Source organism: Gopherus flavomarginatus, chromosome 3 (genome assembly GCF_025201925.1).
Source record: "Gopherus flavomarginatus isolate rGopFla2 chromosome 3, rGopFla2.mat.asm, whole genome shotgun sequence".
Classification (NCBI taxonomy): Eukaryota; Metazoa; Chordata; order Testudines; family Testudinidae; genus Gopherus; species Gopherus flavomarginatus.
Window position 1 is genome coordinate 13,241,647 of NC_066619.1, and position 26,351 is coordinate 13,267,997.

The following is a 26,351-nucleotide window of genomic DNA, read 5'->3' on the forward strand; positions in this document are numbered from 1 at the left end:
AGAAACATGCTTCATTTTGAGACCAACACAGAACCAGAACCGTCAAGCGCGCTTACTTTCTGCACCAAGCTTTGTTTAATAAAACCCATAGCCTTACTAGAGCTGAGAAGCTGTACAGAATGCTGATGGCCACACTGCTTAGAAAACCCACATCAAGCAGTTACCTGGGGGCACACTTCCGGTTTTACGGAAATTTACAAAAAATTCAATATCCTTCTCAATGCTGCACATTTCTAGACTCCTACGGGTTTCTTCATATCGCTGTAAAAAGAAAACAAAAAAAGGTGTTTTTTTTTAAAAGCATAAAGTGCAGAAACAAGAATTAATTCGTCTTTCTGGAAGGAGAAAGGATATAATTTGCATCAGCAAAATAAGTGTCAATAATCTAAGAGATGAAAATCTTGGCCCCAATAAAAGCAACGGGAGCTTTTGCCATTGACTTCATTGGAGCCAGGATTTCAAATCCTCTTCCACACTATTGACTGGGTGTTCGTTATTGCTATCTGCTGGATTATCTATGAGAATATCAACAAAGCAAAAGCTGTGTGCAGAACACCCTATCGGAGCTAGCTTGAAGATAGCAAACACAGGTAGCAATAGCGGTGAAGACAGTGCAATGCGAGGGAAGAACCTTCCCCTTCTGCTTGGCAAATAGAAGGTTTGGAAGGCCTTGGGTTTTTCGGACCTACCTCATCACTCCGGACGCACTCCTGAGAGAGCTGGTTAAGGTGCAGCCACAGTGCATTGCGGAAGTAGTTTATCCGTTCAGACTCCTGGGTCTCAAAGAACTGAAGAGATACAGGGAGGCAAGTCAGGGTATGTTAACAAAATAACTAACGGCCATGTTCCCAGCCAGCTGGGATTAATTGTGGAAGTTGGAGAAGGAAAAGACATACATCATCTAGGCAACCTCCCTGCCAATACAGGTTTGGGCCACATGGGACACATACTACTGCTTTGCTAGTCCTGTTTACAGATGTTCTAAGCAATGACCTGACCTTGGGTCTAACTTCACCACTTCTTGGCACTTTGGCCTTAATCACTCCTCTCTAGGGGAGTCTATCCTACCTTTGTATGGGGCTGGACTTAGTCTAACGAGTCTTTTCCATCTCTAACTGCTACCATCCTTTATTCTTTATGAGAAAAATAGATTAACAGCCAACATTACATGGTATTAAACAGAAGCCTGCATCAAGGCAGGATCCACCAGGTGCAGCTGGTCCCGGCACTCTGCTCCATCAGGATTTGCACATTTTCTGAAGGGATCCCTTCTCCTCAAGATGGGTCTTCAACTTTCCCTCTGGCTCCAACTCATCCACACACAACCCGCCTTAAGTGAGATCTTGCCTGAAACATCGGATGGCCAAAAATTGCATGCTAATCTTAAAAGGGAAGCCCAGGCAGGTTATTGGGTCCTGTTGCACCACGGTGGGAGGACTGATTCCAGATGCTGACACCTGCGGATGGTGAGGAGGCTAGCCAGCTTGCCAATGCACTGTTTGGTCACCCCTTGATTTAATGATCCCAAGCCACTGCTCTCATCCCTACACCCAGACCCACACCCACGTTTGGGTCATTCCGATAGGCATGAAACAGTCTGGATGCTCCTCAGAGCCCAAGCCTTCGGAAGTCTGCCCTTCGATATGTATTCATTCCACCAGGAAGAGTCCTTTTCACATTTCCACAGCTAACAAGCAACCTCTCACCAACAGCACACATTTAATTGGCAGGACAATGGACCTGCGGCAGAACTCCCGCACTTGGCATGCCTAATCAACACAACCCGACTGATTTGAGGAAGTGAATCTTTGTTTCCCACTCCTCACTATCAGCCGATGGGTTTTCATTACCTTGAGCCATTGACAAGTTTTGGATGGGCAAAGCACACACAGGCAGGTCATTTCATTTTAAAAAACCAAAGCAAAATGGAAGAACGAGCAGTGATATTTTTGAAAGGGGTCAGCACTAGGGAATGGGCTGAGCTGAACTCATAATACCACCTCCCTTTTAGAGCCCTTTTTAATCGAGGTCGCAGAGCACTGTACAAAGGACATCAGTATCATCATCCCTATTTTACAGATGGGAAACTGAGACACAGCGCAATGGCATGACGTGCCCGAGGTTACCCAGCAGGCCAGTGTCAGAGAAGCGAATAGAACCCAGCTGCTCTGCCTAGAACAGCAGTGTCATCGACAGAAAATTCAATATACTGATGCTAAAGCAACGTGACAGGATCATAGGTGTGTCGGAAACCTCAAGATTTGCCCAAGATGATGCACAGAGTTCTTGGCTGAACTGGGGACAGAACTTAGATGTGAGTGTCGGTCTGGTGCCATCCATCTCTCTCTCTCTCTCTCTCAACGTAAATGCATGTGGTGCTTTAGAAGCAAAGGGCCTGATTCTCCTCTCACTGACATATGTTATGCTGGTGTAGGAGCTACTCCTGATTTTATACCAGTCTCAGGCCTGGTCTACACTACGATTTTAGGTTGAATTTAACAGCATTAAATCAAATTAACCCTGCACCCATCCACTCAACGAAGCCATTTTTGTCAACAAAAAGGGCTCTTAGAATCGATATCTGTACTCCTTTACGAAGAGGGAACTAGCACTGAAATCGACATTGCCGGTTGGAATTAGGGTTAGTGCGGATGCAATTTGACAGTACTGGTCTCTGGGAGCTATCTCACAGTGCACCATTGTGACCGCTCTGGGCAGCAATCTGAACTCGGATGCACTGGCCAGGTAGACAGGAAAAGCCCCGTGAACTTTTTAATTTCATTTCCTGTTTGCCCAGCATGGAGCGCTGATCAGCACAGGTGACCATGCAGAGCTCATCAGCACAGGTGACCATGCAGTCCCAGAATCGAAAAAGAGCTCCAGCATGGACCGTATGGGAGGTACTGGATCTGATCGCTGTATGGGGAGATGAATCCGTGCTATCAGAACTCCGTTCCAAAAGACGGAATGCCAAAACAACCACCCTCCCCTCCCCTCCCCTCCCCGCTTTGATCTCTGCTTGCAGAGGCAATAAAGTCAGTGTTGTTTCAAATTCATGCATTCTTTATTACTTCATCACACAAATGGGGGGATAACTGCCAAGGTAGCCCGAGAGGGGAGGGAGAGGAGGGAAGCAACAGGTGGGGTTGTTGTAGGGGCATCCCCTAGAATGGCATGCAGCTCATCATTTCTGCAGGATGTTTGGGGCTCTGACCCGGAGCAGCTGCTTGTCTCTCTGGTTCTTTAGTAGGCTTGCCTGATATTCTAGGCAGCACTGAATCTCCATTAGACAAAACTTAAAGAAGAGAATGACCTAGGGAGTCACTCCCATTTTTGTCCAGGCACCCCCGACCGACCTCACGGAGGCCAGCCAGAAGCACCCAGGAATGGGCTCCATGCTTGCTGTGCTATAGCGTCTGCTCGGACAATCCAGGGAAAAGGGAGCAAAAGACTGTCCGCCGTTGTTTTCACAGAGGGAGGGTTGACTGATGACATTTACCCATAACCACCCGCGTCAAATTTTTGGCTCCATCAGGCATTGGGAGCTCAACTCAGAATTCCAATGGGCGGCAGGGACTGCAGGAACTGTGGGATAGCTACCACAGTGCACCACTCCGAAAGTCGACGCTTGCCACGGTACTACGGATGCACACCGCTGAATTAATGTTCTTAGTGTGGATGCATGCACTTGACTTTATACAATCTGTTCCCAAAAATCGACTTCTGTAAAATCAGAATATTTTGTAGTGTAGACATAGCCTTAGTGAGAGGAGAAACAGGCCAAACAGCCCTGGCTGAGAGGGTTTGCAGTATAAGGTAAGATATGACCTGACAAGGAGTGCCATCAAGCCTCAGGGAAAGACCAAAGGTTACAGCAATAAGACCATGCAGCTTGTTTCTTTGACTAGAATGTGGAAAGAGTTTATGGACTCCTCAGAGAAATAAAATAAAGGCAAATCTCAATCTCCCTAAGCCTGTCCATCATTGTATTAAATAAGCTAAGATTCCGTCCAGTAGATGGCAGCACTTTGCATACAAAGACTCCAGCACAAAAAATGCCACTATTTTGCACACTGACACTTGAAGGCTTTCCAATATATTTCCCTTCTTTTAAATGCCAGTTTTGGGGGCTTTGTATCCACGCACCAAGAGGCAGGGACATGCAAGTTTAATTGGGAAGTATCTTGAAGTTTTACCAACAAGGAAAAAGAAGAGGCTAACTGTGGTTCCTCACTAGCATTGGCAGTGAAGGAAATGAAATCCCAATCTCAGAGACAGAGTGTTTCAGCATTAAGATCCTCCATTATCTCTAGGATGGATGGCAAGCTTTGGTGTGTTACCTCGCAGGCTTTAGTGTGTTCATTCTGCCATTCTTCTCTGATCTTCTCAAGCGCACCAACATTCAGCTGGTATTGCCTATCTGATAGGGAAATCCAACAGCAATTTGATCACATGTATAACACACAGGTCTGGATGCATGAAAGACTCAGGTAAACAATTTTAAACAGTGATCAGAATATGTTGGACCCTAGGTTTAATTTGGGTCTAGAGCATGTGAAATGAGTTTCAAACTCATTTCAAAGGATCAAATTGTTTAAATTATAAACACAGACACTTTCACCTAGAAAAGCGAAGATCTTTCAACCAGTTCTAAGTAGTAGCTGCTCTTAACTGTTAAAAGAAAATCAAATAAAAATAGAATATTTCAGTTACATCATGTCATATTATGACATGACAGCAGTTGTAGTGCCTATTAAGCACTACTTTCACGGACATGTCATGAAAGAACATTATAAAAATATTCAAAACTCAAAATACTAAACAATATTTTGAAATTCCAAAATGAAATAATGAAATTTCAAAACAAAAATTCCCAAAACTGAAACTTTTGAGAAATTCCATTTGGTGGGAAATTTCAAAAATATCTGTTTTCATTTTGAATCAGAACAAAAAGAAATTCTGAGGTGTTAACATTTTCTGCAAACCACGAAGTCCAAGCTGCAGCCAGTTCTAGTCCAGACAATGCCGCACAAACAAGAAACTCTTGACATTTTCCAAGACAAACATATTCCAAAATGGAAATATTTTTATTTCAAAATATCGGCTGAAATATTTGTCACAATCAAATAAAACTGTTATTCCAAAATTATTCCCAGTATGACAAAAATGGCATTTTCCATCAAAAAAAGTTTTAACTAAACATTTCCAACCAGCTCTAGCTGGGACATTGTCTCATCACAAGGAGACAATGAGCCATCAAGACATAACATTTGACTCCCTGGGGCAAATGTATCCAGCATATAACTGTGCGACCCACTGTTTTAGGAAAGGGAGGTCTATGCCATTCACCCCAATAGAACACTTGTGTAATGGGTTCCCCTCCATCCCATCCCCTACCTGAAGCCCCCAGCGTGTCCCAGCCCCTCCAAATGTAACAGATACTCCACATTATCAGCACTCACCAGAATCTTCCAGAGCTGACTTGCTCTGAGCCAACTTTACAAACAGCTGAAAAACAGAAAAATAAAGAGGTCATTGAGACACAACAACCCAACCCACAAACACTGCAGAGAAAGTAAGGTTGGACCTCATTTCTATCCTGAAAATCCATCCTTAACCAGCGGGTGAAGTCAAACCACCAACCCAGATTTTTTTTCCCCACAAGCTCTGCATCAATGATTCCTCACTAGTGATTCAAGTCTTCCATACTGGTTGTCAACCATCAGGCCTTCAGCTAGCTACCAAGCACCCAGAACCACCTCTGAACTCCTGGCAATTCCACTACCAGAGCCTCTATGCAGTGAAAGGGGGCTCTCCTGTGTAAATCCAGTTGCAGGTTCAGGGTTCCTGTTGGCAGGTTTCTTAGAAATTTTAGCCGCTATCTTGAGTTCTAAAATGACTATAACAGGGCTCAAAAAAGAACTAGATAAGTTCATGGAGGATAGGTCCATCAATGGCTATTAGCCAGGATGGTGTCCTTAGCCTTTGTTTGTCAGAGGCTGGGAATGAGCAACGGAGAATGGATCACTTGATGATTCCCGGTTCTGTCCATTCCCTCTGGGGCACCTGGCATTGGCCACTGTCAGAAGACAGGATACTGGGCTAGATGGACCTTTGGTCTGTCCCAGTATGGCCGTTCTTATGTTCTTAATGTTATTTTTTCCTGGAGGTGATTTAGTGGTTGAACAGTACCTAAAGCAGGACAGGAAAAGTGCCTTCCTTTCACAATCCCTGTGTTACCTTTTCTTGTTGCTTTTGTGTTACAAGGTTTGCATTGCGGTGCACGGCCTGTTCTGCTTCATCTTTATCCCTGCATCGCTGCTCATACAGCCTCTTTGCCTAGGAGAGAGGTGGGTATGTAAGCGAGTAGGAAATGCAGAACACCACACACTGACTCAACTGTTGGATCAAATCCTGCACTCAGGTTAAGGATTCTATAGAATCTGCCACATACATTATTGGAACTTCAGTTCAGTATCCTGCCTCTGGTAGCCACCAACATCTGATGCTTCAGAAGAAGACAAGCCCCTCAAATGAAGGCAGCCAGCTGTTCAATGCTGCATATGTAAGGACACCTTTCCTTCCTGACCCGAGATCCATTTATGTCCTGAAGCATGAGATTTGATCACCCTCATCACAGCCTGAATAACACAGCTGGCCCCACATTCATTTTCCTCCCACATTCTTTGCATTTGCTCTGTAGCTCCTTGTCTGCCTGCCACTCGACAGGTGCAGAACAAAAATACAGTAAATACAAAGACAATGAAAAGATTTGGTGGCTTAGTCAGCTTCAGTGCTTGGACATAGGACGTGTGCTCATGCAAATACCATTACCACTGTTTAACCATTCAAACACAAAACTATTGTAGGTAACACAGGCAGTGCTATATTTCTAAGGTGCCTGCATGTTACAGAGCTGTGGTCTGTAAGAACCAGATGATAGGGGCCACTTACCTCCACTGTTTTCTTATACTGCAAATTCCTATTTTTATGAATAGCATCCATTACAAGCTCTATCTGTGAAGGGAACAACACTTGCATTAGTGCACCATCCAGCCCCAGGAGCGCTGCAAGGACGAAAGCTGCCGAGGAGCTTAGTGGCTAAGGCAGTCACCTTGATAGGTTCCCAGTTCAAGTCCTGTCTTGTGTGTGTCAGACAACATCTCAGCAATGTGAGACCAGCAAATCTCATAATGACATATTGTATCACATGACTAACACCCTTCCTGACTAGGGTCCTACCAAATTCACAGCCAGGAAAAATGCGCCACGGACCATGAAATCTGGTCTCCCCCCGTGAAAGCTGGTCTTTTGTGTGCTTTTACCCTATGCTATACAGATTTCACGGGGGGAGACCAGTGTTTCTCAAATTGGGGGTCCTGTCCCAAAAGGGAGTTGCAGGGGGGTTGCAAGGTTATTTGGGGGGGGGGTCATGGTATTGCCACCCTTACTTCTGTGCTGCCTTCAGAGCTGGGCTCCTGGCCAGCCACCGCTGCTCTCCAGCTGCACAGCTCTGAAGGCAGTGCCACCACCAGCAGCAGCGCAGAAGTAAGGGTAGCTGTACTGCAACCCCCCACCCCAACTCCTTTCTGGGTCAGGTTCCCTACAATTACAGCACCCTGAAATTTCAGATTTAAATAGCTAAAATCATGAACGTTATGATTTTCTAAATCCTGGGACCATGAAATTGACCAAAATGGACCATGAATTTGGTAGGGCCCTATTCATGAGGTCTGGCAACATGGGTGAGCCCTCTCCCTCCTGTTTGGTATAAACGTTAACTATTGTTATCCTTCCTTTTACAGACAGAGGGCAAACGAAAACACAGAGGAGTTAAGTGTCTTGGCCCAAAGTCCCACAGGAAAGAGTCAGGAACAGAACCCAGCTTTCCTGGATCCTGCACATAATACAGCCCAGTAAGGGCTTGATTTTCAGATGTGTTCCAGCCCACAGTGAGAAAAAAGGCAACTAGTGGGGACCATGTGTTTCTGAAAACCTGGCCATAGACCACAGCTGCCCCATTAAAAGCAATTGTACATTGTAAAGATCACTTGCCAAGACCTGATGCTCAGGGAGCAGAAAGGCCCCAGGCACAGCTTTCGATGGGAAGAAAATACGAAAATGATCTATTTTTCCTAAAAAGAAGCATAGGACCCCAAAGGCAAACACATGCAGCATGAATGAGGAAGTTGTAAATCTCTGCACTCATGCACGCTGATGCAGTTACAGCATTTAAGAATGAACTCTGGACTTCCCAGAGCAGCAGGGAGTTCATGGGCGAGGGAAAGGGAGGGACAGAGAAAGAAAACCCTCACCCCAGCATCCAGCATATACACCGAACAGGAAATTTAGCACACTTGCAAACTTCTAGTAAAGCTTGGGCTCTCTCTCAGCTCCCCGGTCCAGGTGTAAAGCTAAGAAACTGGCTGTTTGGGGTCATTAAAGATCCCACAGCACCATTTGCAGAAGTCAAAGTTTTAATCCTGGCATTCTGGCCAGTTTCCAGCTCACAGAATCACGCGATGCCTTCCCAAATTCCTGACCTTTTTCCGATGAAGTTTTTGCTTTTCCCGGAAGTCTTCCATCTTCCTTGCCTCTTCTCGAAGGGTCTGGGCCAGCTGAATGTGACTCTGCCCTACACCATCGACTTCTGCAAGTGAGGGAAAAAAACAAAAACCCACATGCTCACAAAGATCGTCTTGACTGGAGTCACTTGTGTTATCTAACACACAACATTAGGCGGCATTTCCAGAACACCTTCTCTGAGAGTTTCAACTAGAGCCAGGCCAAGTTCTCCAGGCAAATGGCAATCACCTGGGATGTGGGAGACAGGTTCAAATCCCCCCTCTGCCTGATGTGGAAAAGACACTTTAATGTAGGTCTCCCACATTGTAGGTGAGTGCCCCAACTCCTGGGTATGGGATAGCCTACTGTGGGGCTTTCTCAATCTCCTCTGTTGAAACTGTTACTGTGTAGAAAATACATGAATAGTCACTGGGCCAGAGAGAGAGAAAGTGAGACTAACTCAACAGCTGGTGATTGGAGCACTTACCTGTCAGACCCAAGTTTGTATCCCTGTTCCAACCTGGCCAACAGGCAAGTTGTCTGGTGACTCTAACCCTTCGTTTCCTTTGCTTTTTATGTGGACAAAGTGCCGGGAAATGAACCAGTTCATTCTGGGTTGAACAAAACATTTAGTTCAACTCACAGTGACATTTTTGTGGATTTTTTTCAGATTCGGTCTGAATGTTTTTGTTTGTTTTTTGTAAGTGCCAATAAACTGAAAAATCAGTTATTTGCCCAGCTTTAGCTGCACCATGCTTCATAGACATCAAACTCTAAAAACATCCCTGTAAGGTAGGTCAGCCTATTGTGCCCACTTTACAGATCGATAAGCTGAGGCACAGAAACCGGTGAAGGACTAGATTTAGATTTAGATGACAACAGTTAACTTGAGTTACTCCTCTCAAGTTAGCCTAGCTCAAGCAAGAGCAGCCACACACTGCAAAACAACACTCAAGATCTGATTAACAGTGCAGAGCCACTGCATTAGCAGAGTGATAAGCTATGCTAAAAATTGAGCTGTAGCCAGGAGTGGTGTCCCCACTACATTACTCAAGCTTCACCCCATGCCCTCTCACAGGCCAGCTAAATGGCACCATCTAACTCAGCTAGAGATTTTTGTATATGAACAAGAGTGCAGTTGGGGGCAACACTTGAGATATACCTCAACCTGCGGTGAACACCAGCCCTTTCGTGCTGTGTCCATGGATTTGGAAGGGCCCCATTTGAAACACCTAGCACCTGATTTTCAGAGGCTTTGAGCACCCACAGCGCCTACTGATGGACCCTGAATCAGAAAAGAAAAGACCCAAGATTGGTTTCATTTTACTATGGATCCCCGTGACTAGGTATTGGCCTTGCCTGGGGTTAGAGGTCACCTGGCTTACAGATGAAAGCTTTGTTTTGTCCCACAGGGCACTATATAGAACTACACCCAGAACTCCAACAATTGACAGCTTCTGTTCAAGGCTTCCAGGACTGGAAGAGTCGGGGCGCAACAGGTCAGGATCCAGGCATGCTGGCAGAGTTGTGTGGGAAGTTATGGTAAGACTCGAGCTGCGCCTCGCGAGCGGCTCTTTAATGTGTCTCCTGCGGCTCTTTAATGTGTCTCCTGCGGCTCTTTGAAACCCACAATATTAAATCACTGTGTCATTTAATTCTTAATCAATCAGGATGCTTTTACTATGTCATTAAACTAATTAAGTTATTAACTTGCACTAAGTTATCAACTTATTTGCTGTGAGATTAACTATCTATATATAAACTAAATATTTCCCTGTCGTGCTGGTTAAATATGAATAGTGCTATAGTAAATGAAGCAGTGAAGTCACATGACTGTGGCTCTTTTGGGCAATGTTGATCAGTAATTTGGCTCCTGGCCCACTGAGGTCCCTGTATCACTGCTTTAGGCTGATGAACAAAACAGCTTAGGGTGTACCACAAAGGCTGGGTTTTAACTGACAAAACTTGATGTCATTGTTTTCAAGTGAATTGCTGTCCCCCTAGATTTTTCAACCAGGAAAATGCTGAAAGGCCAGCATGCTACATGAAAGCAGCACTAGCCTCTACAAGACATTACAATGAGCTGGCTTGGTTGTGTGCACACCACTGCCCTCTATTGGATGCAATCAGCATTGTGCATCTGTGTGTCATAGGTAGGGCCCTACCAAATTCATAGCTGTGAAAAACACGTCACGGACCATGAAATCAGACCTCCCCCATGAAATCTAGCTATTGGAGGGGCTCCTACTGTTCAGCTGCTCCAGCTACTAGTCCGCTGGCCTGGAAAGGGATGGGACTTCCTCTTCCCCTGCATGGCCGCTCTCGGGGGGAGATCAGACCCACCTCTGGGTACCTCCCCTGGCTGCAGGAAGGTCTGTGGCTGTACCTTCTGAGCCCAGCTCTGGAGGCAGTACAGAAGTGAGGGTGGCAATCCCATGACCCCCCTATAAAAGCTTTGTGACCCCCCCCCCCATAACCTCCTTTTTGGTCAGGAACCCACCATTACACCACCATGAAATTTCAGATGTAAACATCTGAAAACATGAAACTGACCAATTTTAAAGCCCTCCAGCGGTGAAATTGATCAGAATGGACCGTGAATTTGGCAGGTTCCCAGTCATGGGCAGGAGAGCTGGTCAGGGAGGAGGCTGACAAAACATTTTTTTCGTCAGAATTTGAAGATTTATCTAAATGTTTCACAGACACGGTTCGATTTCAACAACGTTACGACAGAAACCTGTCTGGTTTCCTGCCAGCTTCCCCATCTGGCTCCTCTGCAACCCAGCTGGTGGGCGGCTGGAGAGCTCGGCCTCCAGGGTCTGCAGCCCGCCTGGCAGACTGCCCGGAACCTGGGGCTCCATTCCGTTTGGCAGCAAATTTCAAAATTTCTGTTTTGGTTTCATTCTGACTCAGAAGCAAGTTTCGAAATATCAAAAATCTCCCACAAAACGGAATTGCCTTTCCCTGCCCTGCTCTAACAGACCCCAGCTTGCTTGCAGTTCTAGCCACGACACGCCGAGCGCCTGCAATGTGCAGAGTAGTGACAAGCATGCCGTTCCTAGAGCACCACAGATTTCCGGCAACACTATTGTGTTGTCACATTCTTTCCAGCCTCTCTCACGTCTAACAATGCTGTGGGTGTTGAAATGTCAGCACTGCTATTCTTGCGCCACCAGCTTCCTCCCTTTCAAAGCATCTGCCAGGAAAGAAACAGTTATCACGAAAATAACTGCACTGTCCACTTGGTGCCAGCCTGTTTTAAAATGCACGTTAGGACCCCAAGACTGCATTAGTGGCTCTATCAGGCCAGTTACTTCGAATTAACCTCAACTGTTTTTAAGAGACGAGTTTGTCTCTAGAAAGAGACTTCCAAGCTCTCCAGTAATGGTTGGAATGTGCTTAGAACAGAGCAGCATGAAGTACACCAAAAACCTTCCTGCAGGTTCAACTTTACTGTTCAATTCTCCAACCTGTCATTCCAGTTTTCTCTCTGGTGTAACATCACTGAAGTCGAGGGAGTTACCCCTGATTTTATATGATTGTTAAGTGGAAGGCCAATCAGGCCCATTGGACACACACAAGGAAAATAACTTAAAAGTATACAGCATGAGAGCTGGCCAAAACTTGGGGTTTCAGCTCACAAAAAATTTTGGTATTTGGGAATTTGGTTTCTCTCTGATTTGGAATTTAGCAATATATTTTGTAACTGACAAACCACAAAAACCTGCATCTGGGAAACACTGAAATGGGGCCTTTTGGATACATCCCTGCTATTCAAGGAGGGCAGCCCAGGGAGCCAGCTGGCCCAAGCGTCTGGAAGCCCTGGGCTCCTCAGCCCAGGCCATCTGCCCCAGAGCCACAGACACTGGAAGCTGGTTCCAAGAATTGCAGGCTCCCAGGTCTGCGGCGGGAAGCCTAGAAGCCCTGATGAGCCCCACCTAGAGCCAGGGCTCTAGGGCTTCTGGGCTCCTTGCTGTGGAGCTGGGAACTACACTGCTGCTAGACCCACAGCACCAAGCGTTTTCATATTCCTGGCTCCAAGCAGGAACCTGGAAGGCCTGACATGGTGGGGCTGCCCCAGAGTGGTAGCTGGAGCCCAGGCTCATGAGTTGTTGACTCCCCGTCCCGAACAGTCTGCGTGGTGAGATTGTCCCAGAGCTGTGGACCCTGGAACAAGGGCTTCCCAGCGCCCACCAGGAAAGCAGGCAGGTTTCCAGTAGAAAGCTCCCTGTGTCCCTATGAAAGTTTCATCTAACGTGTAATAGGGCTGGTTCAACACTTCAGTCTGCTGTATTGTTATTTTCCAACTAAACTTTGGTTTCATCAGAAAATTTCCCATCAGCTCTTCGCTGTAGTCTAACTAGTCTCTTTGATACGTGAAAGAAAAGTTTCCTGTCAGATCATGCCGCGTTGTTGTGTCCTGGGACCGACAAGGCTAGAAGAGAGACAAGGTGGGTGAGGTAATATCTTTTACTGGGTCAGCTTCTGTTGGTGAGCGAGACCAGCTTTGGCGCTTATGCAAAGCTCTTCTTTTCATATTAGATCAGTTATTTCTCCAGTGTTAAAAATTAACCACCACAGTAAGCAAGTTCTCTCTTTCCACCACCAGACGAAGCAATACAATGAGCTCTTACATACAGGATGATAAGGGGTTAGGTGCTGGCTGGAGAAAGATACGAAATATTTGGGCCACGATGGAACAACCGAGCACAGCCACAAATGTAAATACAGCCAACCAGGAGGAGATATGAAGCTGAACAGAATGCAGAAGTGGAGGCACTTTGAATATAGCATCAATCCGTCTCCTCCAAATCCCTTCTTAGAATCCCTGCACTTCCATCAAAGACATTAGACAAATCAAAAGCTCAAAACAGGGCGTGTGCTAAAACACACTGCTCAGCAAGTCAGTGTCCTTTCGGTCACATCCCTGCTCTTCTCCCCAGGACTTCATCGGATCTATTTAGATGTTTAGCTTCTCAGGAAACAAGCAAGCATAATGCAAATTACATTTTTGGGGGGGGGGTAGGGGAGCTCTATGACTAACAGTGCTTCCAACTGAGGGGGGTTTTAAGCAAGACACTTCATCTCTCTCTGGAACAACTCTCCAGTTTGTGAACCAGAGATTACACTTCCCTCTCTGATCTGCCCACAGGGCGTCTTTGTGAGGCTTCATTGGTTAAGGTTTGTAAAATGCTTTGAAGGTAACAGCGCTGTGCATTCTCTGATGGCACTACGCTCCTAGAAGGTATGGAGTGGACGTAACTGCTAAGGAGACGAAAACAAATGAATGTCAAATGGGAATAGCTCACTGTATCCCTGATTTTACAGTCTATTTCCGAGGCAAATGATGGTACAGTTTGCAGACTTTTGCATACTCTTTTTTCAAACTGTCGTCCACAGTCGCCAATGCAGCCGGATTTCTTGACAAATACAAAGAACGATGTTAAGCCGTTACTTACGTTGCTTAAAAACTTCAAGAGCTCTCTTCAGGGTGCTGAAAAACACAGGCACAGAGTTACAGGGTAGGTGATAGAACTGTCAGTTTCCCCATGGCATGTAATGATGGCTTCACTGACAGGGGCAAGATTCCCCCTTCGCTCTAACCTGGCAAGAGTTGATCCTTTTCATATGCTGCTCACACCCACTCAGTCAAACTTTCGAGATCATGTACACTAATGGGTTGTACGTGTACTTACACACACATGCACGCGCACACACATGCACACGCACAGAGTCAGGCTCAAACGGAGATTTGGGCTTTTCACCATTCTGTCATTCAAGGACAAGACTTCATTCCCCTATACAGCAGCAGCACAGACGGTGGGGACAGGAGACACTATTAATATCACTACTATGCCAACCAACTGGGCAGTTCGAGATGACATTCCTGTGACACCCAGGGCAGTTTAACCCATGCTTATATCATCATCATCATTAATATTTGTTGGTATTATAGTAGGATCTAGAGGCTCCACCCAAGATTGGGTGCCACTGGCTTAGGCACTGTACATAAACACAGCCTCTTTCTGTGTTTAGGTTGGGGACTGTCTATACAGACAAGACAGGCAAAGAAAGAGAGATGATCCCCATTTTACAGATGGGGAGCTGAGGTGCTCTGATGGACAAGACAAACTCCAAAGAACATAAAACTAGTTTGTATGCTTTCATTCCACTTCCTTTTCTGTGACTGTAGCAAGGGTGGGCTGTAATCTAGCTAGCACATGTCACAGTAGCAGTGTAGACCTGGTGGCACAGACTTTAGTGTGGGCCAGCCACCTATAGGGGACCCTGGGTAAGCATTTGGGTTGCTAGCCTGCACTGACCTGGAGTATCACAGAATCATAGATTATTAGGATTGGAAGGGACCTCAGGAGATCATCTAGTCCAATGGCCCCCTCAAGGATTCAACTCACAACCCTGGGTTTAGCACACCAGTGCTCAAACCACTGAGCTATCCCTCCCCCGATAGAATTTCCATTCTATACAAAGCCCAGGTGCAGGATGCAAGCAAGTCGAAAACACAGCCTTTCACACACAGCCGCACACTGCAACTTACGGAAGTGAAGGGACTTGCCCAAGGCCATGCATGAAGTCAGGAAGAGAACCCAGCTCTCATGATTCCCAGTCCTCTACACTAGACCACAACAGCAAGTGCTGACTTCCTTTAAGTAGTGCTAATTTCTGATAACAGGAAGTTGGTTTACTGGGATGCTAACATCAGAGAATTCCAATTATTGGCATGTCTCTCATATGCAAAAATCTGATTTTAGCCAGTCTTCTTCCAGTCAGATCAATACTAATTTCAGCCTCCTTCTGACTTGCACTCCCTTTTTTGGATTCGACATTACAGCCCCCTCCATCAGCATTCCAAGTCAAGGTAGCTTTTGTTCTGAACACAAATAGGAATGAGAACACACACAAGGATCTAAACTTACTTCAATTCTGTCTGCCCACAGGGCCTCTTCTTTGTCAGGTTAATGAGCTCTTTGCCATATTTTTCTTCTATAGTTGCCCTGTTGTGGAAAGAGAGGAGGTTAGAAGAAACTCACATGCCACGCAGAGTCTGCGTGGTCCTTGCTAGAAGGGTAACGGCTGGAAGGAGATGGTGCTAGAATGAAATCTGGCTCCCAAACCAACTACACACAACCTGCACTGCCTCATACTGCCATGCGGTGTCGAGCTGAGTGCTGACCTGGTCTAAGGGGTTGTGAAAGGGACTGTTACCCACTCTACCAGGTCTGAACCACCAGAGGGCTAATAGCTGAGGTTTGGCCAAAAATGGAAATGAAGTATTGTGAATTTCACCCTTCCGCCTCCCAGGTTTCCAGCCAGCTGCTACAGACAGGCTGCACATGGTTAGTCCAAAAGAGCAGCAGCTAAGATTATATTGTCGCTGTTTACACATGGTTAGTCCAAAAGAGCAGCAGCTAAGATTATATTGTCGCTGTTTACCCAACAGACGCCCCCAAAATGCATTTTTCAGTGAAAAAACAATCTGTCAAAACAAAACAAAACAAAAATCACCCAATGCTACTTGCGAGTTCCTGGCTCCCAGACCTGTGTTCGGACTCTGCCTCCTTTGAAGCTCTAAGGACAACTCCTCCTGTATTTGGGATTACCCTGGTGAAATTTATAAAGGCTACCTCTGTTAAGTGGATGGAAAATTTGGCCCTAAAGCTCCAGTGGGAGTTTTCCATGGATCAAGGTCTGTAAGGAATCTTTGGAATAAAAAAAAAAGTTTTAAAAACAACATCTGAAGCAGGACCTTAGTCTTGGAGTTTTTACCCACCAAGTCAGCTGTTAAATATGGCATGCCCCAGAGTCTACGTGGCACTTCTGAGATATCACACTAGCCTCTTCTCTCTGGAGGAAAACAGAATTCGAACCCATGGCTAGACCACAGAAATAGTGTTTGGTCACCTTATTCTAAGCCCGAATGGACATTTACAATTGCTATGAAATCAATACACATGCCCCACATGTATTAAAAATGTAAAGATCCACTGAAAATTAGGCAGCTATTTATATTTATCCTAATGCCTGCCAAAGCTGTGGCCTTACAATATCTGTCATCTTTAATATCCTCTTGAAAGAGGAGTCTAAAACCATCAGGAAACCCCAGTCTGATGGGTACTACACAGTGATAAAGGTGTTCATGATGAACTATTTGTACAGAGGGCTAAGTCTCAGATTAGTCTTCAGACTCACTTCTGCAATAATCTTCCCCCGAAAAGACAGTACAATGAAAACCTGCTGCAGCTGTGATAGTAAATATAAGGAAGAGGGGGAGCTGAAGCAGAATGACTCACAGTAGTTAACTGGAACAATGATGTGTATGATACAGACCTGCAAAAAGTCTATCTTATTACAGCGGCCAGGCGGGGCTGATGAATTGGAGAATGAGGAGAAATACTGACTAACACCAAGAACAACTCTGTTATCCTTCGGTACACAGAGTAACACTTTCTGCCACTAAATCATCAAGTTTGACTGCAGATTGGGTTGGTGGTGAAAGAAAGCTGTTACTATCTGACCACCATTTGGTGGCCTACGTGAAATGGATCTCGGATTTCCATTCCAACATGCTGGAGGACTGTATCGGGGATCACTTTCTGTTCCAGAAGGTGAAGGACGCAACCAGGGGGACTGCCATTTTAGGCTGGATTCTAACCAACAAGCAGGAATTGGTAACATGAGTTCCATAGGAAGAAAATATACAGGAAAAAAGAGCTCAAGAGCACTTGCAGTTCCTCAAGAAAAACAACATTAAAGGCACAACTGCAGACTATTCTGATAAAAAGGAAAGAGGAAGAATAGTAAGAGGCCAATATGGCACCATCAGGAGCTCTTTAATGACCTGAAAAATCAAAAAAGAATCCTACAAAAAGTGGAAGCATAGACAAATTGCTAAGGAGGGGTACAAAAGACCAGCACAAGCAAGTAGGAAAAAAATCCAAAAGGCTAAGGCACAAAAGGAGTTATACCTACCAAGGGACAGAAAAGGCAATAAGAAGAGGTTCTATAAACACATTAGGAGCAAAAGAAAGATGAAGGAAAGTGTAGGTCCTCTACCTAGTGGGGAAGGAGAGCAAATAACTGATCACCTCAGCAAGAAAGTGGAGGGGTTTAATGCCTATTTTGCTTCAGTCTTCATCAAAAGGGTTAATAGTGACCAGATACTTAACACAACATTAACAACAAAGGGGAAGGAATGCAAGCCAAACTAGGGAAAGAACAGGTTAAAGAATATTTAGCAATGTTAGATGTATTCAAGTCAGCGGGGCCTGATGAAATTCATCCTAAGGTAAATGAGGGCATGTCTACACTACAAACTTAAGTCAACCTAACAGACGTCGACTTACAGCCACTGCAGTAATTACTGCAGTGGTTCACATCCACTACCCTCCTTCTGTCGGTGGTGCACATCCTCACCAGGAGCACTTCCACTGACTTAAAAGGGCCGGTGTGGGGAGCTGAGGGCCCTGACTCTCAGCTCCGTGCAGAGCTTCCTGCTGGGAGCTTGGCTTCCTGGACCCTGCTCCCTGAACTATCTTTGAAAACTCCTCGAGGTTAGATGTGGTCCCAGGAGAGTAGGGACAGGTCTACACCATGAATTTATATAAGTATAACTATATTGCTCAGAGCTGTGAAAAATCCACACCCCTGAGAGAGGTAATTAGACCGACCTCACCCCCAATGTACACAGCGCTATGTCAACGGAAGAGTTTCTCCCGTCAAGGCAGCTACCGCTTCTTTCAGAGATGGATTAACTATGAGGATGGGAGAAGTTCTCCCATTGGCATAGTAGCATATTCTGTAAAGTGTCAACATAGAATCATAGAACTGGAAAGGGCCTCGAGAGATCATCTAGTCCAGGCCCCTTCACCCCTGGCAGGACTAAGGATTATCTAGACCAGTGGTCCCCAACCTTTTTCATCTGGCGGGTGCCAGACGACGAGCCACAGAGGACCGTGGTGGCGGATGAGCATCTGCCGAAATGTTGCCAACAAGTGGCATCATCCAGAGGCGTCGCTGTCAAAATGCGGCCGAAATTCGACGGCATGTCGGCGGATGCTCACCCTCTGGCCAGCACACAGGCGCATTTATATGCCCCGGTGGGTGTCATAGCACCTGTGGGCACCACGTTGGGGACCACTGATCTAGACCTTTCCTGACAGGTGTTTGTCTAACCTGCTCTTAAAAGTCTCCAATGAAGGAGATTCCACAACCTCCCTAGGCAATTTATTCCAGGGCTTAATCACCCTGACCATTAGGAATTTTCTCCTAATGTCCAACCTAAACCTCCCTTGCTGCAATTTAAGATTGTTGCTTCTTGTCCTATTCTCAGAGGTTAAGAAGAACAATTTTTCTTTCTCCTCCTTGTAACAACCTTTTACATACTTGAATACAGTTATCATGTCCCCTCTCGTAGGGTGACCAGACAGCAAGTGTGAAAAATCGGGACAGGGTGGGGGGTAAAAGGAGCCTATATAAGAAAAAGACCTCAAAATCGGGACTGGGACATCTGGTCATCCTACCTCTCAGTCATCTTTTTTTCAAGACTAAACAAACGCAATTTTTTCCAATCTTTCCTCCCAGGTCATGTTTTCTAGACTTTTAATCATTTTTGTCGCTCTTCTCTGGAACACATCCCAGAGAAGGGCAAATATAGACCCTGTCTTTAAAAGGGGAAGCAAAGAGGACCTGGGGAATTACCAATCAGTCAGCCTAACTTCCATAACAGGAAAGATACTGGGACAAATTATAGAACAATCCATTGGTAAACACCCAGAGATAACAGGGTTATAAAGAATAGCCAGAATGGATCTGACAAGAAAAAAAATCATGCCAGACCAACCCCATTTCCACAAATTGATTATGAGTCAACAATGTGATGCAGTTGTGAAAAGGGATACTATCCTTCTGGGGTGTAATAACAGGCATGTCATGTCGTATGTAAGACATGGCAGGTAACTGTCCTGCTCTACTCCTCACTAGTGAGGCTTCAGCTGGCGTACCGTGTCCAATTCTGGGCACCAAGCTTTAGAAAAGATGTGGACAAATCTGAGATATTCCAGAGGAGATCAACAAAAATGATAAAAGGTTTAGAAAACGTGACCAATGAGGAAAAGTTCAAAACAAAAAAACAAAAACCTGAGCATATTTAGTCTTGAGAAAAGACGACTGCGAGGGGATCTGACAAGAATCTTGAAATCTGTTAAAGGCTGTTATAAAAAGGATGGTGATAATTGTCCTCCATGTCCACTGAAGATATGAGAAAAAATAATGGGTTCAATCTGCAGCAAGGGAGATTTAGGTTAGATATTAGGGAAAACTTTCTAACTCTCAGGGTAGTGAAGCTCTGGACTAGGTTTCCAAGGGAGGTTGTGGAAGCCCCATCACTGGAGGTTTTTAAGAACAGGCTGGACAAACACCTGTCAGGGATGGTGTAATGATACTTGGTCCTGCCTCCATGCAGGTGGCTGAACTAGATGACCTTTCAAGTTTCCTTCCAGACCTACATTTCTATGTTTCTATGATTCCCAGTGGACACGTGTCCCCATCACTAAAAGGCACCAGCTGGCAATTTCTTTGGCAGTCTCAGCACCAGGTCAGAGGAGTGACTGGACGATGGAGGCTGAACTAATTCTTATTCCACAGATGTGGTCCTTCTAGGTCAGGTTTGAAACCTATTAGTGAGTTGAGAAAGCTCATCTTGCAACTCGACTGTACCTGGGCATAACTAATGGAGTTTGGTCTCCAGGTTTGACCATTCAGCACCTTTTGCCAACACTCTATATTTGTGTCAAAAGAGTTAAAAAATTAAAAGATCATCTCTTCTTCTGTAGCCGTTTAATCCTAGAAGATCAAAATGCCTATGGAAGCCTCACACCTCAGGGAGGGCGGTGTTAGACCCATCTTCTAGATGATGAAACTGAGACAAGAAAGATTTACGTGATTTCCCCAAGGTCACATCACAAGTTAAGTGTCAGGAACAGAAACAAAAAGACCTAATTTGGTCCCTTGCTTTAAGCACTAGAACATGCTGCTTCTCCTGCACATTCGAGCGCAATGACACCAAGATGCATGATGCCAAAAAGTGCCTGCTGAATAGCCCATAAAAAAAAAATAATACGCTGTTCCGCAAAGTGCATGTATACTTCAAAGTACAACCTTAAGGGCTTCTAATTCAGCAAACACAAGATCAATATCCCCAGTGTAGTTGAATAAAGGGTGCCCCAGCCATAGGTACCAACACCGCCCCTGAAAAAATTTAAGGGAAAAATAAAAAAAAACTCTCTACTGGTACTATTCCAATTAAAAAAAAAAACCCTGAAACAGTCAAACACAAAAATTGGCCCTAAAATTCTTGATTGCCAATTAGAAAGTCATGAGAGCCCCTGGAAAATAAAGAGCAACCATTCCGAAGCAATCTCTGGAGTCACACACCTCCAGTTTATGGGCACACGTGCCAGGCTTCAGAGATGCCGTCACGTCAGTCAACAAAACAAGAATGGCCATAAATCCAGATTGCGTGTTCAAAGTACTCCTGAGCTGCTGGTGTAAGGAACATTTTTAGTTTGCTTTGGTGGATCGAGGTTGAAACACGTCACAAAGCCACAGGGCAAGACTATAGTGAGAATAGTTCCAAGTAGGTTTTTTTGCCCCCTCTCCCTTCCAGTGTTTTCCATAAAATGCCAGCTGCCCATCTGGCCTAACCTGAGAGGAAGGATGGCCTAAAGGTTAGGGCATCAGTCCAAGACCTGGGTTTAATTCCTTGCTCCACCACTTGCTTCCTGTGAGACTCTGAGAAGTTGCCTCAGTTCCCCATGGGGAACATGAAAATAGAGAAAACAGTCCCTCCTCGCTTCACATAAGTGTTGAGGGGCTACACACATTGAAGAGTCATTGATTCCAAGGCCAGAAGTGACCACCTAGTCTGACCTCCAGTGTAACACAGGCTCCAGAACTGTCCCCAAAATACTTCCTTGAGCAGCTCTCTGAGGACAAACATCCAGCGATCACTGTAGCATCTGAGCACCTCACAATGGGGGGTGTGGGGCACATAAGTACCATAGGCTGAACTCCCCATGCCCAGAAACCTCCCACTGACTTCAATAGCAGTTACAGGCATGTAATGGCTGCAGAATTGAACAGAGGCTTGGGAACTGACATTAAATGTGATTGGCAGAGGATTTCAAGCACCACACACACATAGGGTGATCAGATAGCAAGTGTAAAAAAAATCAGGACAGGGAGGTGGGGGCTAATAGGCACCTATATAGGATAAAGCCCCAAATATCGGGACTGACCCTGTAAATTTGGGATATTGGGTCACCCTACACACACGGTACCAAAGGCAGCATAAAAATGCACGTTCCATATAGTTCAACATGGGAGATATTTACATCATCTGTGGACAGTGAAAGATGGAAAAACCCAGATGTGGAACAGCAGATCAAAATATTACTCCAAAACGTCTGTTAGTCTATAAGGTGCCACAGGATTCTTTGCTGCTTTTACAAAATATTACTGACTCATTTCCTAGTCATGACTAACTAGGCGTTGTGGCAAATTGCCGGCACTATTATGCTGGGTCTCATGCTTTCTCTTCTTTGCGGGGGGGGTCAGGGCGCCATTTCTTGCCCCTGAATTGGAATATTAATTGCCCCACTAGTGTCCTTGAGGAAGGGAGTGGAGAGGGAGGGACCTGGGCCCGCCCTCTACTCCAGGTCCCAGCCCAGTGGCCCTGAGGATAGTGGTGAACCACTTGAACTGGCGGTTCCTTCCCCTGGGCTACTTCCCTCTCCTGCCCTTCAGCTTGTGGGGGGCTTCCTGCCCTCCCTCTGCACAAGCCAGGTGCCCCTTACCTAGGGTCTTGGACTTCTTAGCCCACTGCAGCACTCCTCCAAACTTTCCTCTGCTTCTCTTCAAACTGTTCTCTGCTCCAATACCATTCCTTTCTGCTCCAACTCCCACACTGTCTGATTGAAGAAGGGGTTTTTATCACGTGACTGACTGCAGGTGCTCTAATTGGCTTCAGGTGCTCTAATTAATCTATAGCAAACTTTCTTCCCCTTCTTCTAACACTCTCCTGCTGCCCTCTGGCCATGCTGTATCACATATCCTCCCGCCCCCCAACACCATGGGGTTGGGCTACTTGGGACGAGAGGCAGTGTTGTCGTGATAGGCCATCAGCGTTGCCATGTTGGCTTCCAGCCCTATGCTGTACCCGGAAATGGAAGGACTGCAGGGATAGGAACCATCTAGTCACTCTTGCGTTCTTCTCCTTATTCCTGTGCATCCACTGGAGTGAGGCGTGGTCTGTCACGAGGGTAAACTGTCACCCCAGTAGATAGTAGCGGAGAGTCTCCATAGCCCATTTTACCGCCAGACATTCCTCTTCAACAACAGCGTACTTTTGTTCCCTGGGGAGGAGTTTCCGGCTGAGGTACAAGATTGGGTGTTCCTCCTCCCCGACCATCTGGGAAAGGACGGCTCCAAGCCCTACCTCCGAGGCATCTGTTTGTAGGATGAATTCCTTCTCGAAGTCTGGGGCTATGAGTACTGGATGGCAGCATAGGGCTGTCCTTAAATCTGCAAATGTTTCTTCTGTCGTATCCACTTTACTATCTCGGGGCCCCAAGCTTTTATCAGATCCGTCAATGGCCCTGCTCTTGTGGCGAAATGAGGGATGAATCTCCGATAGTATCCTACTATCCCTAGAAATGCTCTGACCTGCTTTTTGCGGACTGATTGAGGCCAACATTGTATTGCCTCCACTTTGTTCCACTGGGGTTTCACCAAACCTCTCCCTACTACATACCCGAGGTATCTGGCCTCAGCTAGTCCTATCACGCACTTGAGAGGGTTAGCAGTGAGACCGGCCTTTCGCAGGGCGTCCAGCACTGCTTCTACTTTTCCTAGGTGCAATTCCCAGTCAGGGCTATGGATGACTATGTCGTCTAGATAGGCGGCGGCATACTCGGCATGGGGTCGTAGTAACTTATCCATAAGTCATTGGAATGTTGCAGGGGCCCCATGGAGTCCGAAAGGGAGGACAGTGTATTGAAACAGGCCATCGGGTGTAGAGAAGGCAGTCTTTTCCTTGGCATCCTTGGCCAGGGGAATTTGCCAATATCCTTTGGTCAGGTCCAGAGTGGTTAGGTATTGGGCCTTGCCTAACTGATCAACTAGCTCGTCAATGCGTGGTATCGGGTAGGCATCGAAGTGGGATACTTCATTCAATTTCCGGAAGTCATTGCAAAATCTCAGGGTGCCATCAGGCTTGGGGACTAGGACGATCGGGCTGGACCACTGGCTTTGGGATTCTTCAATAACCCCAAGTTCCAGCATCTTCTTCACTTCCATCCTAATTTCTTCCCTTTTAGCTTCCGGTATTCGGTACAGTCTTATTGTCACCCTTACTCCGGGGCTGGTGACAATATGATGTTGGACCAGTTTCGTACGGCCCGGTTGTGTACAGAACAGGTCCTGGTTCCGGTGGGTCATCTCAAATACCTCTGTTCATTGTTCTGGGGTTAATTCAGGAGATATCTTTACCTGCCCCTGTGGGTTGTCTGTCTGGGGTGGAGCTCCTCGAATGAGCAGACACGTCTCTCGGTCACGCCAGGGCTTCAGTAAGTTGATGTGGTAAATTTGCTCTGGCTTTCGGCGGTCTGGTTGTCTGACCTTATAGTCCACCTCCCCAATGGCTTCCACTATCTCATGTGGTCCATGCCAGCTGGCTAGGAGTTTGCTTTCTGCTGTCAGCACTAGCACCATCACCCGTTCCCCCAGCTGAAATCTCCATACTTTTGCCCGATGGTTGTAATATGTCCACTGGGCCTCTTAGGCTTTTTCCAAATGTTCTCGTACTATAGGGGTTACTCGAGTTATTCACTCTCTCATCTGTGTCACGTGCTCAATGACATTCTTTCCTGGGTTGGGCTGTTCTTCCCAATCTTCCTTGGCGATACCTAATATCCCGCGTGGATGGCATCCGTATAGTAGTTCAAAGGGAGAGAAACCGGTGGACGCCTGGGGGACTTCCCGTATAGAAAACATTAGATACGGTAGAAGGGTATCCCAGTCTTTTCCATCCTGTGCTACCACCTTCCGGATCATACTTTTAAGGGTACGATTAAACCGCTCGACCAGTCCATCTGTTTGTGGATGGAAGACTGAGGTTCGTGTGGCCTGGATGCAGAGTAGGGCACATAAGTCCTTCATTGATTTTGACATGAACAGGGTTCCTTGGTCTGTCAGGATCTCCTTAGGGATGCCCACTCTGGCAAAAACCTGTAGTAGTTCTTTTGCTATTGCCTTGGATGTGGGGTTTCTTAAAGGAATGGCCTCTGGATACCGCATGGCGTAGTCAAGGATGACTAGTATGTTTCGGTGGCCCCATGCCAATCTTTCCAGTGGGCCCACTATGTCCATGGCTATCCTCCCGAAAGGGACTTCAATAATAGGCAAAGGTACTAATGGGGCCTGCAAGTAAGGTTGAGGGCTATGCAACTGGCATTCAGGGCAGGAGGCACAATAGCGCTGGACTTCTGCACGTGTCCCTGGCCAATAAAACCTTCTTAGGACTCTATCCAGTGTCTTGTCTACTCCTAGATGTCCCCCAAATAGATGACTATGAGCTAACTCGAGTACTGCCCTTGTGTGTTTCCGTGGGACTAAGAGTTGCTCTACTTCTTCCCCTCGTATTTGCTCTATCCTGTACAAGAGATTGCATTTGAGCACATAATATGGCCTTGGGCCTTTGATCTTTCCTTCCACAGGTACACCATTTACTTCCACTACCTCCTCCCTCACATTCGCATACAGTGGATCATTGGCCTGGTCCTGCCCAAAATTCTCACGTGCGGTACCGATCTGACCTAATTCTAGGGGGCCTATTTCTACTCTTCCCCCCTGGGTTGCTTCCACTTGGGCTAGGAACCGCCTCCGAGTCCTCCCTGGCCTGAATTATCTCCTGGCCTCCTGAGCGGGTTCGCCTACCCACAAGGGAAGTTTTTTGATTCTCTGCTAGAATCCTGGTTCCTAATCTTTTATCTGCCCTCCTTTCTCACCTAGACTTTCGGGGTTTCCCAGGGGATGAGAATAACTCTGGAACAAATTCAGCAAACATTGGGGTGAGGCTATCTGTAGGTGCCTCCATCTCAGCCTGGGGGTTGCTACCCTCCCCTGGCTCTATTGGGGTACATAAGCTCTCAAACTCGGGGAAGTCCCTACCAATTAAGACAGGGTAAGGGAGCTTGTGGACCACTCCTGCAGTCACCCTGCTAGTATTCCCCTGGATCTCAATCTGCACAGGGATTGTGGGGTAAAAATTCACGGTGCCATGAAAGCATGTTACCCCTGTGTTTTTGGCCCGGGTTAGTTGGTCTCGCCCCACTAACTTCCCCGAGACCAGCGTGACAGCACTCCCAGAATCTATTAATGCTATGGTCTTAATACCATTCATTTTTACTGATCTTGTATACCCATGTTAGGTCATTCTGACCCCTACCAGGTCGATTAGGCCACATTGCTCCCCGTAATCCCCCAGATTACACTGCATAGGTTCTTCCTTGTTGGGGCATTGGGCTGCTATATGCCCCAATTCCTCACACTCATAACACTGCCCCTTATTCTGACTGTCACCTTCTGCCTGGGTCTATTTGGCCAGCCCTCCACCTCTCTTCCCAAACCCCCAAGTCCCTTCTTGGCCTCAGGCCATTCTTCGGTGTCTTTCCTCCCTGTTACAGTTCTCCTATAGTTCTCGACAGTCCGGG

At 46.2% G+C, this 26,351-nt stretch overlaps 1 protein-coding gene across 2 annotated transcripts in view; it reads right to left on the reverse strand.

Annotated features, from left to right (window-relative positions):
* Positions 1-26,351, reverse strand: part of PSTPIP2 (proline-serine-threonine phosphatase interacting protein 2) — a 54,652-nt gene that overhangs the window by 4,905 nt on the left and 23,396 nt on the right. The window contains exons 3-11 of one of the 2 annotated variants that reach the window (XM_050942934.1): positions 15,501-15,578; positions 14,025-14,059; positions 8,544-8,647; positions 6,955-7,017; positions 6,241-6,339; positions 5,463-5,508; positions 4,341-4,420; positions 690-788; positions 165-261 (exon numbers count right to left, since the gene is read on the reverse strand). In XM_050942934.1, the coding sequence (XP_050798891.1) occupies positions 165-261; positions 690-788; positions 4,341-4,420; positions 5,463-5,508; positions 6,241-6,339; positions 6,955-7,017; positions 8,544-8,647; positions 14,025-14,059; positions 15,501-15,578 (701 nt within the window). Of the gene's footprint in view, positions 1-164; positions 262-689; positions 789-4,340; positions 4,421-5,462; positions 5,509-6,240; positions 6,340-6,954; positions 7,018-8,543; positions 8,651-14,024; positions 14,060-15,500; positions 15,579-26,351 lie in introns of both variants that reach the window. The other variant, XM_050942933.1, reaches the window with a different exon arrangement.